The sequence below is a fragment of the Prionailurus bengalensis genome, chromosome D3 (genome assembly GCF_016509475.1).
Source record: "Prionailurus bengalensis isolate Pbe53 chromosome D3, Fcat_Pben_1.1_paternal_pri, whole genome shotgun sequence".
Taxonomy (NCBI): domain Eukaryota; kingdom Metazoa; phylum Chordata; class Mammalia; order Carnivora; family Felidae; genus Prionailurus; species Prionailurus bengalensis.
This window is the reverse complement of record NC_057356.1, coordinates 6,499,802-6,514,736: the sequence shown is the minus strand read 5'-3', so window position 1 is coordinate 6,514,736 and position 14,935 is coordinate 6,499,802. Positions and strand designations below refer to the sequence as shown.

The 14,935-nt window shown below is 56.1% G+C and overlaps 1 protein-coding gene across 2 annotated transcripts; it reads right to left on the bottom strand.

The window, feature by feature from the left end:
- Positions 1–3,158: 3,158 nt before the first annotated feature.
- Positions 3,159–13,665, bottom strand: CDK2AP1 (cyclin dependent kinase 2 associated protein 1). Of its 2 annotated transcripts, none has more exons than XM_043557415.1 (4): positions 13,315–13,665; positions 8,627–8,724; positions 7,000–7,126; positions 3,159–3,923 (listed from the first exon to the last, which is right to left on the bottom strand). In XM_043557415.1, exons 1-4 carry the CDS (start codon positions 13,367–13,369, stop codon positions 3,856–3,858), a joined length of 348 nt encoding a protein of 115 aa, XP_043413350.1. In that variant the 5' UTR covers positions 13,370–13,665; the 3' UTR covers positions 3,159–3,855. The 2 variants fall into 2 exon arrangements, with proteins under 2 accessions (XP_043413350.1, XP_043413351.1); XM_043557416.1 differs by lacking the exon at positions 13,315–13,665 and adding an exon at positions 9,130–9,153.
- Between the last annotated feature and the right edge of the window lie 1,270 nt (positions 13,666–14,935).

Genomic DNA, 14,935 nt, shown 5'->3' with positions numbered 1-14,935 from the left:
GAAATGCTTTTTTGTTTGTTTTGTTTTTAAGTAATCTCTACACCCAACGTGGGGCTTGAACTCGGACCCTGAGATCAAGATTCGCACGCTCCACTGACTGAGCCGGCCAGGCACCCCTGAAAGAACAGCAGATTCTGACTAAAGAACCTGCCAGATGCTTCCAGGGAATAATGGTGGGGAGTTCTATTCCGCCTCAAGCATTACTATAGTGTTTCTGTATTTTTAACCGACTTCAAATTTTAAATCAAAATTTTTTTAATGGCGAACTAAACTGGTGGATAAAGATACACTTTTTTTTTTAAGTTTTATTATTTTGAGAGAGAGAGCAGGGGAGGGGCAGAGAGAGAAGGAGAGAATCCTAAGCAAGGCTCCACACTTACCACAGAGTCCAATGCGGGCCTTGAACTCACAAAGCATGAGATCATGACTTGAACTGAAATGGAGTGTCCAACGCTCAACCAAAGGAGCCACCTAGATGCCCCTAAATGCGTTTGTGTTGTTGTTTTTTTTAAGTGTAGGGGCACTTGGGTGACTCGGTTGGTTAAGCATCCAACTTCAGCTCAGGTCGTGATCTCGCGGTTTGTGGATTTGAGCCCTGCGTCAGGCTCTGTACTGACAGCTCAGAGCCTGGAGCTGCTTCGGATTCTGCGTCTCCCTCTCTCTCTGCTCCTACCCCACTCACGCTCTGACTCTCTCTCTCTCTCTCTCAAAAATAAACAAATATTTAAAAAAAAAAAGTTTATTCATTTGGGGTACCTGAGTGGCTAAGTCGGTTGAGCATCTGACTCTTGGTTTCAGCTCAGGTCATGATCTCACAGTTCGTGGGTTTGAGCCCCACGTCAGGTTCTGTGCTGACAGTGCGGAGCCTGCTTTGGGACTCTCTCTCTCCCTCTCTCTCTGCCCCTCCCCCCCACTCACTTTCAAAGTAAATAAACTTTAAAAAATACTATTATTAAAAAATAAAAGTGTATTCATTTATTCAGAGAGAGGGCACGTGTGCAAGTAGGGAAGGGGGAGAGAGAGAATCCCAAGTAGGCTTTTTGCTGTCAACGAGGCGCCCAACACGGGGCTCAAATTCTTGAAATGCGAGATCATGACCTAAGCCAAAGTCAGACGCTCAACTGGCTGAGCCACCCAGGCGCCCTAGAGATGCACATTTTGAGAATAAAACTATAAAGAGACACACCGAAGTCATTACTATAAAAGGACAGCAGCTACTTTTTGTGGGGAGGAAGGGGGTCGCCACGAGGTGACACTCAGAGGGGTGTCGGATGGCTGGCGGTAGTTAGAAGGATGTCACCGTATCTTTTTAAGCTACACATTTGTGTATCTTGTTTTATTATCAAAAAAGAAAACATTAATAAGGAAGGTCCATTTTGGGGGCAGGGGGGAACTGTGGAATTGAGCCAAACATTGATGGCATTTAGTGCCACCGTTCATCCACTGGGAGGTCATGGCTAGGTGACACTTGACATCCCTTAGCTTAACGTCAGGCTAAGAGAATGAGAGAAGACCACGTGGAGAAAGATGTACACGTCAGTAAGTTACTTGCCCATTTACCCCATTAACTTAATAGACTGTATGTTGCCAAATATCCTCTCTGATGTCAAAATACACACAATGGGGGCACCTGGCTGGCTCAGTCAGCAGAGCACGCGATGCTTGAGGGTTGTGAGTTCGAGCCCCACGTGGGGTTTAGAGCTTACTTAAAAAGAAAAAAATATATATATACCCGACATTCCCTAGGAGTTGACTTATAAGTTGATTTACGAGATGAAGGCCCAGAACCTGATTTGTTTGCGAATTTGTGCAACACCGATCACTCAAGCTGCATTTGACCCCACAACCGTTTGGGGTTTTTAGGCATGAGTAGTAGCTTGGCTTGTCAGAACACATCTGGAGTTCACGCGTAACACAAGTAGAGGGAAGAAGCCATGAGGCGAGAAGGCCCATGTCGCGGTCTGCAGTCAAAACCAGCCCATTCCGCAGGCACAGACGGCACGCCTAGTGCACGGATCCAAATAAATTTACCTTTAAGGCAGCCAGGTGGGGCTCTTCTCACCTTGGAGTGACCTGGTTTGGAAATTCAAGCGGCATCCAGGGCCCTTCCCCGTTCAGAAGGCGGCCAGGTACCTGCAATGGCACACGACAAGCCGGTAATGGTGGGAAGGGAAATGGGGAGCCGTAGACAGGAGAGACAGAGGCTTCAGTCTGTCTCCTTTCTCGTACCTTCCAGGACTTGCCGTCACGTGCATGAAAGAGAGGTAGATAAGCCCGCTCCCTAGAACCTGTTCTTGGCGGCTTTTAGAACGGACAAGGCTGGGACCTTGCCTTATGCCTGCAAAACTGCCCCTGTCCCTCATTTGTCTGTCTCCCCCTCACCCCAGTGAATCCTCATTACACGGGATTAGTGCCTACGGAACGTAGTAAAAATTACCACAAAATTCCTTCGGAAGACACTGCTGGAGACCACCAGATTCTCAACACATCCGGCGCGACCTGGTTTTCCCCAGCACAGAGCAGGCCATTCTTCGGCAAGCGCCAGAGCGAGCTAGCTTGCGTTTAGCGGCTGCATTATATGAAAACCAGATTCCTTTTTTTTTTTTTTAAGGTTTTATTTTTTTGAGAGAGACAGGGCGTGAGCAAGGGAGGGGCAGAGAGACAGGGAGACACAGAATCTGAAGCAGGCTCCAGGCTCTGGGCCGTCAGCACAGAGCCCGACGTGGGGCTCAAACTCAAAGAGATCATGACCTGAGCTGAAGTTGGACGCTCAACCGACTGAGCCACCCAGGCGCCCCTGAAAAACAGATTCCTTTATTTAGCACCCCGGAAACGCTCACAGGATCATCAGAGAATGGCCTCATCTCGAGCGAGGCAGTGGGCAGAGTCAGTAACACCGGTTCCACTGATGTCTTGTGTTCATCCCCGGCACGCGTTTAACTCAGCTGCAGTGAAGACGCGCTGTGATGCTACTTTTGACCCCTACCTTCTGACTTAAGCAAACACATTCCTTCCTTGGCCCGTGGTGTTAACAGCATCGTCACACAAGATGTTTCTGGGCCAGGTGGAAAAACACTGTGACAGGTATCTGCCACTCTCACTGAGATGTTTTTTAAGATAGCACTTAAGAATTCAAGGAACCCACACCTTCACACAAATTGTTAATGAAAATAAGCTTTATTACATCAAGTAATAAATACATACAAAGATGCAAACAGTTTTAATCATTTCCTTCCAGATGTTTGGATCAACTTACACGAAAGGCAGAACTGAAATCCACACACAGTCTTAGTAGGAATATTTTCGGGGGTTCTTGTTAGGGTTGGTAGGTTGCTCTTTCTTCTGTATTTATAACTTGTGCATTTTTAAATTTGACCTCAAAGCACTAATAGTCATGCAGGCAAATGCTTAAGCACAAAAGAAGTTACATTAAGCAGAATCCACACCATGTGGCAAACGTATGCACTAGAAACAAAACCCTGGAGTTGTTGTATTAGCTTATGAAAAGGAACGAAGAACAATCTGGGTAACATAACGGTATTCAAAAGGGAAGACAAAAGGGAGACACTGGTATCTTTGCTGTGAGATAGGTATCTTTTCCGTGCATCTTCTAAATCAATGTTTAAAAAAAAAAGAAAAAAAAAACCTGGGTAATTCCTAACTATTTAAAATGTAAATCCTAATCAACGGCAAAATATTTCTCAATCTTAGAGCCTCATGAACCATGGCAGGGACACGGGAAGGAGAAACCGAACTGTTACCATTTTGAAAACAAGAGTTTCATCTGAACGTGGGAGTTGAGCTATAACTTCTCTTCTTGGAAGAAGACGGAAAACCTTCCACGCAAACAGGCAGCTAGGATCTGGCATTCCGCTCCGTTTCAGCCAAGCACTCTCGAACCAGTCCTCTGGCATGAATGATGCCTGGGAGAGAAGCAGAGGCTGAGAATCATGCGGCAGGACCCATTCCAGAAGAGAGGGCCCTTCACAACCCAGCTGAAACACCCTCACCCTGGAAGGGAACTGGGGCCCTGCATCCAAGCCACCCCAGGATTCCCGCGGTTTGGAAAGGCGCTAGCATCCCATCCCCTCCTGGAAGGCCTTCTCTCCTGGCCAAACTCCTCTTCCTGGCTCCCTGACAATCCCTTCCTGCACACAAGGGGGCAACCAGCAAGCTCTCTTCATGTCATACCGTCAGATGACTGGAGTAAACGTGTCCCCCGCTTTCACTAAACCTGACCCACTTTGGAGAGTCTGTGACTTCAAATCCTTATTTTTCTCTGGCTTCTTCACATTCTAACCTCTAGAAGGGACTTGTCCAATGTCCAGCCTGCACAGTTAGAACGCAAGACTGCTCATTTTTGTTCAACCTTGGTCCACCGTGACGTCCGCCCGCCGGGGCGCCTGGTGCGCATCTTCTGCCCTATTACGCCCCTGTGTATCTCTTCTCTCTCTGCTCTGGTGGTTATGGTTTGGTTGTTGGGGTTTGTTCGGTTTAGCCTTTACTGAACTCCGTGAGATACTGATCTCATTTTAATAGACGCCAAGAATCTATTCCTCCTGAGAGACGACTGCCGGAGGGCGCTGTGAATGACGTCCCCCAAGTCACGTAGGCGTCCCACGTGTCACAAATCTTATCTCTGAGCTTCAGAAGACCTTCTCTTGGAAAGGGCCAGACGGTAAATATCTCCCGACTTTGCAGGCCACACGGTCTCTGTCACAACTACTCAACTCTGCCACTGTATCGACAGAGAAAGCAGCCATTTTACAAGCAATGGGTGTGGCCATATTCCAATAAACCTTTATTTATGGACGCCGAAGTGTGAATTTCAGATACTTTTCACGTGTCACAAAATCATTTTTCACCATTAGAAACTAAAAACCATTCTTGGCCTATTGGCTACAGTTTGCTGACCGATCACCAGTGCTCCTGACTCCCTTGCACCTTTTATGACCCTTCTTCAACCTCGTTATGACATAAACTTGGCTAGCCAATGGTGCTCACAGGTGCTCACGCAAGACATGCCCTGGAGGGGTCACCAGGCTTATCTATATGTTGACTTGAACCAACAGGTCTTTTGGGTGACTGCAGATCGCCTGTTTGACTCTGGCGTCCAGCATCTTCCCAGGGATTTCCACTCAGGGAACCAGCACGCCGGGTGCCAGGACTGTTTTGCTTCTCCTGACTCCAAATAGCAGCCCAGACGCAGAGCGATGCCCACCTCACCCCCAGCTTAGGTCAGGTCAATCCCACCACTCCCCAAGTCCTCTCCAGGTCCAGCCTCTTACTGCCAGCTCCCCTTCCGCACACCGGTGCCCGTTCACCACCCAGTCGGCCGGTCCCTCCACAAAGGCTTCATCAAGGGCGGTGAAGCCCACTGCTGTGGGCAGGCGCCCGTCCTCAGCCGGCCGTGCCCATCGCTGCCGAGTCACCGCCCCCACGGCAGCCCCTTCTCATGCCCCACACTTATAACCACAGAACGTTCCTCTCATTTCTCTCCGAACTTGCCTCTCCAACCTTCTTCAGAAACCCCACATCCCTTCTGAAATTAAATCCGCACCTAGGCCACTGCTGCTCTGAACTGCCACCTTCTAAAACAGAAATCCTCTTCTCCCCTCCGCCCGACTCACGTAGCGAGGGGACAACCTATCTCACCTGCTCGGGCAGTCACATCTTCACGGGAGTCACTTGTTTTCTGTGACCTCATGCTCCCACCCTCCCTCCCTCTTCAGTCACAGAAGAATTTCACAGTGTTGTCGCTCTCGTCTGCCCAGACCAGGACGGACCCATGCACCCCACTGGGCTCTGCTCCAAAGATCTGACAGCAGAGGGCAGCACAGGACCCGGGACCTCATGACTCCTGGTCACCAGCTCCCCCAGAGGAGGGAGACCCGTGCGTCTGACCTCCTACAGCTCCCGGGACCGGTGTCAGCCAACATGAGACAAAGCTGCAGGATCTGGGCTATAAAGATTCCTTGTTTAGGGGTGCCTGGGATTAGTATTATGTACAGATTTTCTAACAAGAAGTCTCTAACGTCATCTAGCAGTTCTCAACCTGCTTTGAAACTCAGAGACATGTAACTTAAATCCAGACACTCCTGAACCCGTGTAAGCAATTATCCTGTACAAACAAGTAACCAACATGGAAACACAGGAGCAGTTATGTTAAGGATACCTGTATAGCTGTTTTAGGGAGAGAATCAGTAACAAAGTTTGATGCCTTCGCTAGTATTAATAACAGCATACTTGGAACATACTTTACATTTAAATGGGATTTAAACAGATTGAAAGCTGGGGGTGGGAGGACCTGGGTGACTCAGTCTATTAAGTGATTCTTTTTTTTGTTTTTTAAATGTTTGTTTGTTTTTGAGAGAGAGGGGAGTAGAGCAGAGGGGCAGAGAGAGAGGGGAACAGAGGACCCAAAGTGGGCTCTGAGCAGAGAGCCCGATGCAGAGCTTGAACTCCCAAACCGTGAGATCATGACCAGACGCTTAACCAACTGAGCCACCTTTAAAAAATTTTTTTAATTTGGGGCACCTGGGTGCCTCAGTCGGTTGAGCGACCGACTTCGGCTCAGGTCATGATCTCACGGTTCGGGAGTTCGAGCCCCGCTCGGGCTCTGTGCTGACAGCTCAGAGCCTGGAGCCTGCTTCGGATTCTGTGTCTCCCTCTCTCTCTGTTCCTCCCCCACTCATCCTCTGTCTCTCAAAAATAAATAAACATTCAAAAAAAAAAAAATTAAAAAAAAAAAAAAGATTCCTTGTTTAAAGCACGAGGACCCTCCCCCGAGGCACGCCAGGCCTTCCCATCAGATCCAAAGGATGGTCTACATCCCACACACCCGCCCCCCCACTGCCCCTGCCTGCTGTCAACATATCAGATTAACACACTGGGAGCCCAGGGAGCCCCTGGGGCGTAGGGGACTCTCCTCCCAGAAAATGTTTCACAGCAGTTAGCACCCAGCAGGGAGGTCCAGGGAGTCGGGGACCCACGACTTACCTCGTTTTAGTCTCTCCATGGCGCTCTTACTCCCCGCATAGGTGGGTCTGATCTCTTTCCCCAGCTCCTCGATGATGGCCAGCAGCTCAGCATATTTGCTTTGGGGCACCTGGCTGTTCCCAGTTCCCTGGAATGAGGAGAAGTTTAGCTGGACCGAACCCTAACCTGACCCCAAGGCCACGGTCAGGACCCCACCACAGGCCAGCCGCAGCGAGAGCAGGGCAGCGAGAGGCCGACCCAGAGGGTCCAGCCTGAGGGACGACCACAGACCAGACTGCCGGGCCTCTCTGCTGTCCTCCTACACGCGAGGAAACCACTAGCGGCCTCCAGAAAACTTTTGTCATCTCAAATGAGGAAAAGGAGGACTGGTTTTCTCGGCAAGAAAGGGTCTACCGGGAATTTCCCGGGACCCAGGTGGACACGCCAGAACATCCTAGGGGATGACAGTCCAGAGCAAGTGCATGAGACGGGGGCCACACCTCGGGGTCAGCAGGGCTACACATAACTACCAAAGACCATTTGGACAGAATCCAGAACGGGTTTCAGTTCACCTATCCTCTGCCACCCCCCCCACCCCCGTCAGGGCCCACCCCACAAAACCCTTTTCTCCAGATCCCACCCACCGCCCCAGCAAGCACCGCAAGGAGTGAGGAGGGGGTCCCCACGAGTCTCCCCTCCCCCCCCACCCCCTGCCACAAGGCCCTTGCCTGCTCCTCCCTCCTCCTCTGCTGCCTCTGCCTCCTGGCCTCCAGGGCCTTCCTCCTGTCCTTGCCCAGCTCCTCAGCGCCCTCCACAGGCTGCCACCACTTCTTCCCGCGGTGGCGCCACACCCGCTTCTGCTCCTGGGACAGCACGGCCTGGTGGGGCATGACCGGCCACCAGCCCGTCCCAGGGGCGGCCTCCACGGCGACCTCAGAACGCAGACACGTTCCGGCAGAGAACCCTACCGCGGCCACGGCCTGGCCAGGTCCCTCCACGAGCAACAACAGGCAGTGAGGCCAGTGCCAGCATCGACCCCACTCAATGGCGAGGAACCGCATCTCCGCGAGGTCACCAAGCAGGGGTCAGTGTTGGAAGTGGCAGAATCAGGTGGAAACCCAAATGGCCTGGCTCAGGGGCCACCAGCCCCCGCTGAAGTGCATTGGGCTCCAGGAGGATATCGGCCCTGTCCTCTATCTTTGCTGGGGCCGTGACCTTGTGGGGAGTGAGGGGCCACAGGGTCTCCTCCCCTCTGTCCAGGCTCGGATCCAGAGCCCAGGTCAGGCTTACTTACTTCCCCAAGAACCAGGATCAGAGACCCCCCCGCCCAGGGATACACATGGGTGGTGGCACCAATGGAACAGCGGCGCTCAGGGCTTCCAGCCTTTCCTTGGGCTCCCCCATCCCCCATCTCTCGGTGCCCCGTGAACCGCCCCACCCCGCCGTGAACCGCCCCACCCCGTGAACCGCCCCACCCCGCCGCTCCTCCGCTGACACACCCAGCCAGGAAGCTCAGACGACTGCTCCCTTACATCATTTTTACTCCTTCATCTGTCCCACCAGCTCCCCTGCCCTGGACGGTGGGAAGCATGTCCCCTCAGTGGCCAGGCCAGAAGCCCTCCTGCCAGGCGTCCCCCCACTGCCATACCTGAGTGTAGCCTAAAGACGGTGGCCCGTAGTCGCTCAGCAGCTGGCGGTACTGCGAGGACGTCGCCATACTGGTGGAGGGCGGGTGCACGCTCCCAGCTGTGGGGGGAGGAGAGGAGAGTTCGGGAATCGTGGAGTCGCACCCAAAGCAAAGACTCTGGGTCTTGCAACAGTCCCCCTCCCCAGGACCCAGGCCACCAACAGCGGTCCTTTGTCTTCGAAGGATGGGCCAGAGACCCCGCTCCCGTCCTCTGGTTTGGCGATGGCCAACACAGCCCAGATGAATGGCGGAAGGCAGCTAACAGCTCACTGCTCCTCGTACTCGCCACCAGGGCAGACGTCGCTCATCGACCGCAGAACAACCTCCCGTCCGTGCAGTCAGGCTCGGTGGCCAAGATGAAACCCGCTGCCATTCTCAGCCTAATCCTCGCTAGTCCCTTTTCCCTGGGTCCTGCTCCCCAGAGGTCGATGACCTAGAGCCACATCACTGCCGCAAGAGCGCACCTGCTCCTGAGGCTGGTCCACATCGGGCTAAAGCTTCCCGAGTGCCCAAATCTCCGCTGGACGCACGGTAAGGAAGACAGAGGGAGGGTTTAGAGGATCTGAGACGCAACCCTGGCTGGGGCCGGGTTCGACGGACACCGAGTCAGGACTCCGGAGTTTATCACAGCCTCTCTGTGTGTCCTCAGAAGCCTCTCGCTCTCGCTGAGCCCCCGTGGCTCCCTCCCCAAAGTGGGGACAGGACTCTTGACAGTCTGATTCTACGCCCCGGATGGCTCACATCCAAAGAGGGGAGGGAGAGGGCCCCACTTATGGACTGCAACACTCGGAGACACCGTCCCTCATCTGGGAGGGACCACGTGGGGACAGGACCCAGCTAAGAATGGAGTCTCCTGGATGGGGGGTGGGGAGTCATCAGCAGGGAATTTTCCGGCTCCGGCTCAGTAACTGGCAGCATGCAGACCCATAATGGCGTCCAAGTGGCCATTAGCGGGTAGAGGATGTCCTGCAGAATTACAAACAGCGGTAACCATGGAGAATTTACCTAGCCCTCCTCGGCAGCCGCCCGCCTGCCTCCACGCCCAGTCGAGGAGCAGCTCCCCCTCTGCCTGCCGCCCCCAGAGCCGAACGGTCTCTCGCGCACACGGCGGACTACGCAGACTTGGCCCCGGGGATGGACAGCTGGTGCCAGGCTGGCCAAACCGACCAGCTGCTCATCTGGTGTGAGCAGGGGAGGGAAGGGGAGGAAGGAAGCTCAGGGGCGCAGGCTGATGGAGTGGAAGGGGCCCGAAGGGGGCCCTGGAGCCCCTCAGGGTAGAGAGACAAATGGTCCAGAGCGGGGAGGTGTTCCCTTGAGCCACACGGCACAGAGGAGGCTAGCCCCCTGACACCCGTCCCTCCCTCCAGTAGCCAGGGACGGCTCTGGACCCAAGATGTCTTTCTCGCTCTCAGGCCTGCCCTGGATTTCACCACCTCCTCACACCCCGGGACCCAGGTTTAGGCTCAAATGTGGGATGCCCAGTCGGGAAACACGGATTCTGCCACCTCTAAGCTGCTAAGTGGGCACATCACTGGGCCACTCCTAGCCTCAGTCGCCATGCCTCTGGAGTGGGGATGATAATACACCTGTTCTACAGGCATGCAGCGCTCAGGACGGGGGTGCACCACCAGCACGTCCGTGAGCTCCATCCAAGGCAACCGCGATGTGCAAGGGCCAGAGCACAGGAAATGGGGCCGGGTGGGTGCCCCCCAAGCACCCTCACCACGTCAGCCAAACCCCAACTTCCTGAACCCTCTGACGTGGGCAGTGAGTGTGGTCTTTGCAGCCCCGGACCCGGGTTCCAGTCCTGACCACTACAAGACATCGCCCCTCTCTGGAAGGCCAGAATGATAAATGCCAGGGCGCACGGGGTTATGTATCACCACACAGCACCTCAAGTGTCTAGAAGATTCCATTCCCTGGCAGGAGGTGAGGGGACTCAGGTGTGCACCCTCTGCACCACCCTTTGCCCTCACCTCTTGTTGCTCCTGTCTCCCTCCCTGGCCCATCCTCTCTCCTACTGACAAGGGCCCGGACCAGGAACCGGTCTGGCTATGCCACTCCTGGCTGTGTGACCTTGGACTAGGGCCTTCGCTCTCTGGGCCTCAGTTTCTCACTCTGTTTGAGGCAATGGTTCCCAATAGAAGGTCTAAAGGCTCTAGATCCCACTCTTCCACGGGGCTAGGGTTAAGTCTCGGGGGGCTAAGGGAGAAGGAGGAGAAATCACCCAGTTGGGGCTGGGGGGTGGGAAGGTCGGACAACTGCTCTGGGCTTGCCTCTCCCATCGTCAGGTGACGCGGTACATGACCGCGATTCTGTGCCAATGCCAGTCCCTTACTCGGTGTTGAAGGCAGGGGCGGCGGGGGGGGGGGGGGGGCTTCTGTGGTCCTGGAGAGAGTTGGCAGAAGGGCCCTGAGTTCGACTCCTGCAGAGGCAGGGAGGGCCGGTGCACCGGGCTGCAGGAGGCCAGGGAGAAAACCAGACTGGGCGTGAGCACGGCTGTCTCTGAGCATCACAGACAATGCGCGCAGTGTGCGGGGACCAGGGAGGGCCCGGAGCCGAGGGAGGGACTGGCAGAGGCCAGCAGCTCCTGGGGCCAGGCGCAGCTCCCCGCCCCCACGCCAGACAAAGAGCAGCCTGGGCCTGGGGAGCTGGCGGCCTTCCCGCCACTTGGGGCGCCTGGGGAGGGGGGGGATGTGCTCTCCGGCGGGGAGGCGGGGGCTTTGTCTAACTCCGCCACTGCCACCACCGGCCAGGCCGCGGCTTGGCAACCCGCGAGGAGGCAGGGCTGGAGGGCGTGAGGGATGATGACAAGGAAGCCGGAGGAGCGGCGGCGGAGAGTCCATCTTGGATGCAAATGGCAGGGGGAGATTGGGGCTTTCTAAAGGGTCCATGGGGAAGGGCGCAGCCCGCCACGAAAACACCAGATTATCTGGGGACCTCAGCAGTCCTCCTGGAATTCACCATAGAAGAAAACCTGTGCACAGGTGCCGGCCAGCCCAGAACAGGGCTTCAGGGGTCCTGAGTGGGTGCCCCTGTCACTTGACCCCAACCCCCAAAAGTCCCCGTTTAAGGCACCTGCCTCAACTATACTAGGGCAGGCCTGAGTTTTCCAGCGTGTCCAGGCTGGCAGCAAGACCTTCCAGGCAGCCCACCCCAGAGACAGACGCGGGAGTCCAGGAAAAATCCTACCTGGGCCACAAAGCCTGTCTTTGTAAGGTCTGCAGACCCCAACGGTGGTGAGAACGTTTGAGAAAATAGTGGCTGTTTGCTCTTGGGACTCAGTAACCAAACGTAATCAATTCAACTATGCCCCCAACCGAACCCTGAAATCTTAACCCTTTCCAACCCCCCAATCAGTGTCCCGTAAGTTAAAATACATACACATATATATATGGCTTTTCTGGGTTCCTCTTCAGATTTTTGGAGTGATGGAGTCATCGTTTGGAGACAAGGCCCAAAACTTGCAGCCAACTGCCAACGTGGCATTTCTGACCAGCAAGGCCAATCCCCTCCCCCACAAGGCCTCTGCCCCCTCCCCCCTCCAGCGCGCCTGCTTTTTTGGAAGTCTATTTCCAACCAAGCGTCTAAAGGAGAAAGACCCAGGCACCGGGAAAAAGCCGGTCACACCCTAACTCACAATTTTCTTCCCTCCCACCCCGGGTCTCCCTTGATCCCTGGGGCAAGCCCCTGGGCACAGCCTAAAGCTCCTGACAACTTCTGGAGGAGTTTTCTGGGATCACCCAGGTCCAGCCCCCGAGGAAGACAGAGGACGCCCCCAGCCCATTCCCTGGCTTCCGCAGAAGGGGCCTTCCAAGCCCAGACTTGGGGGCTCCGAGATGCGGGGTCTGCGCTGAAACGCCGCTCCCACCCACCGCCCGCAGGCACTCGGGAACCCCCAGTCTCCCAACTTCTGTCACTCCGCGCACGCCTGAGAGGACCTCCGGCGTGCCGCGTTCCGGGTACCCCTGCTCCGGCGCGCCCGGCCGAGCCCCCCTCCGCCCCCTGACGATCGAGTCCCCTGCACCGCCGGTGACCCCAGCGGCCCCGCGCCCTAAGGGGCGCCTGCACCTGGCACGCGGGTCGCCCCCGCCCGGCCCACGCGTGGCTGGGCCTTGCCCCGTGCACCCCTGCAGCCCGGGCCCCCGGGCCCCCAGCCCGGGCCCGCGCCCCCGCTCCGCAAGGGCGGCCCGGGCCCCGGGCCCCGGGCCCCGCGCCCCGCGCCCCGCGCCCCGCGCCCCGCTCCCGGCGTGGCCCGGCCGCTCCCGACTCCCGCCGGCAGGGGCCCTCGCCGAGCCGCCCAAAAGCCGGAGGAAAAAAGAGCAGAGAAAAGCCTCCCCCGCCCTCGCCCGCCGCGCTCCCCGCGATCCCTCGGCCGCCGGCGTGGGGGGGACCGCGGCGGCCGCCCGCGCCCCCGGCCCCGACCCGGCCGATTCCCGCCGCGGCGCGGGGCGCCCCCGCGAACTTTGGCGGCTCGGGCGCCGGAATCATGGCGGCGGCGGCCGCGCTGCCCCGGGCCGGGACCCGGTGCCCGGCGCCCCCGGCCACCGCGGGCCCCCGGGAGCCGGGGCCGGGGCCGGGCGCGCCGGCCCCCAACTTGGCGGCACTTGGGGCGCGGCGCGCGCGGCCCGCGGGGCGCACTCACTCACCGGCGTTGAGGGAGGCGGCGGGCATGTGCGCGGCCAAGTTCGGTTTGTAAGACATCCCCCCGAGCGGCGGGGCGCGCCGGGGCGCCGCGGGGCCAGGCCCGCGAGGGCGGCGGCGGCGGCGGCGGCGGCGGCGAGGCCGGGCGGCGGCGAGGCGGGCCCGGCGTCCGAGCGCCCGTCCGTGCGCCCGCCGAGCTCCCGCGCACTTTTTGTTGTTGACGGCTCGGGCCGCACCGGCAAATATGGCCGTCCCTCACCCTGACACCCGCTGCAGTATATCACCCATACATCGGGCGGGCGGGCGCAGGGGCGGCCGCAAACTTTGAGCGGAGCCAGCGGGGCCGGCCCGGGCCGGGAGGGGGCGGCCCGGCGCGCCGCGGCCCGGCGTCAGGGGGCGGCTCCGCCCGCGGCCGCGCCCCGCGCCTCCGGCCGCGCTCGGCGCCCGCAACTTGGCAAAGTTTGGGGGGCTGGGTCCCGGCGGCGCCCGAGGCCCGCGTGGGTCCCTTTCTTCTTCGAGTCTCTCCTTGTGGCTGGATATTCGCTATTTTACTGCTTCATTTCTTTCTTTCTTCCTTTCTTTCTTCTTTCTTTTTTTTTTTTTTTAAATAGCGAGGTAGGATTTCAGAATTACTTTTTTCCCCCTTGACTGTGGGGGCAGGGATGGAAAATTACCTGGAGAAAATGGTGGCGAGTGGTATTTTTAAGCACGTAGATCATTCCAGACGCCGAAGTCTGGCCATTCCCCAGAATAAGAACAACCAATTCTTGACATTGATTTCAAATAAATTTCATGTCCCTGTCTGTATTAAGTGGTTTTTAACTCCTTGGGGGCCTGCGAGTCTCCTTGGATTCTGAGGAAAGCCAAAGGCCTCTTTTCTGGAAAATTCACTCTTTAATTCATGTAACTGTACATCTTACCTCAGTCAGGTATTCGAGGAGCGCCTACTGTGTGCCTGGCACCTGTCCAGGCGCCAAGGAGGATGAATTTGACGTTGCTACTCTTCTGGAGTTTGCATTACAATTTTTGGTTCTCCTTCAACGCCTACCCCTCCAGCCCATCCTCAGGGCTGAAACATATCAAATATATGTTTCTGGCTGAAACATATCAAATATATATCTTGGATTAGATGACTAAGCTTTTGAAGGTACTGCTTCTTGGGGTTCAGCTTAAATGGTAAAGTTCGTCAACATACACAAGATGCCCACCCTTTTCTGCCATTTTTAATCGCCATGCCTTGCAGATTTTTTCATTAGTCACAGACCTTCAGGCACATCTGGATCTAGTGAGGAACGCATCAAACTCTCTGCCTAGAGGGAAGGGATACCACACATGCCTTCCTTCCTTCCCTTTAGGATTAAAAGTGCAGATGAGAGGCACCTGGCTGGCTCAGTCCGCAGAGTATTGACTCTTGATCTCGGGGTCATGAGTTCAAACTCCAGGCTGGGCGTGGAGCCTACTTAAAAAGAATAATTTTTTTTAATGTTTATTTATATATATTTTTTAGTTTATTTATTTATTATTAGAGAGAGCACCTGCTGGGGAGAGGCAGAGAGAGAGGGAGACCCAGAATCCGAAGCCGGCTCCAGGCTCTGACCTGTCAGCACAGAGCCGGACGCGGGGCTC

Bases quoted from the DNA above. Each gene is read 5' to 3' on its own strand.
- CDK2AP1 (XM_043557415.1), bottom strand. From the start codon at position 13,369: ATGTCTTACAAACCGAACTTGGCCGCGCACATGCCCGCCGCCTCCCTC. The intron at 8,725-13,314 runs GTGAGTGAGTGC...CTCCCCCCACAG, and splicing joins CGCCGCCTCCCTCAACGCCG to CTGGGAGCGTGCACCCGCCC. The intron at 3,924-6,999 runs GTAAGTCGTGGG...CTTCTCTCCCAG, and splicing joins CATGGAGAGACTAAAACGAG to GCATCATTCATGCCAGAGGA.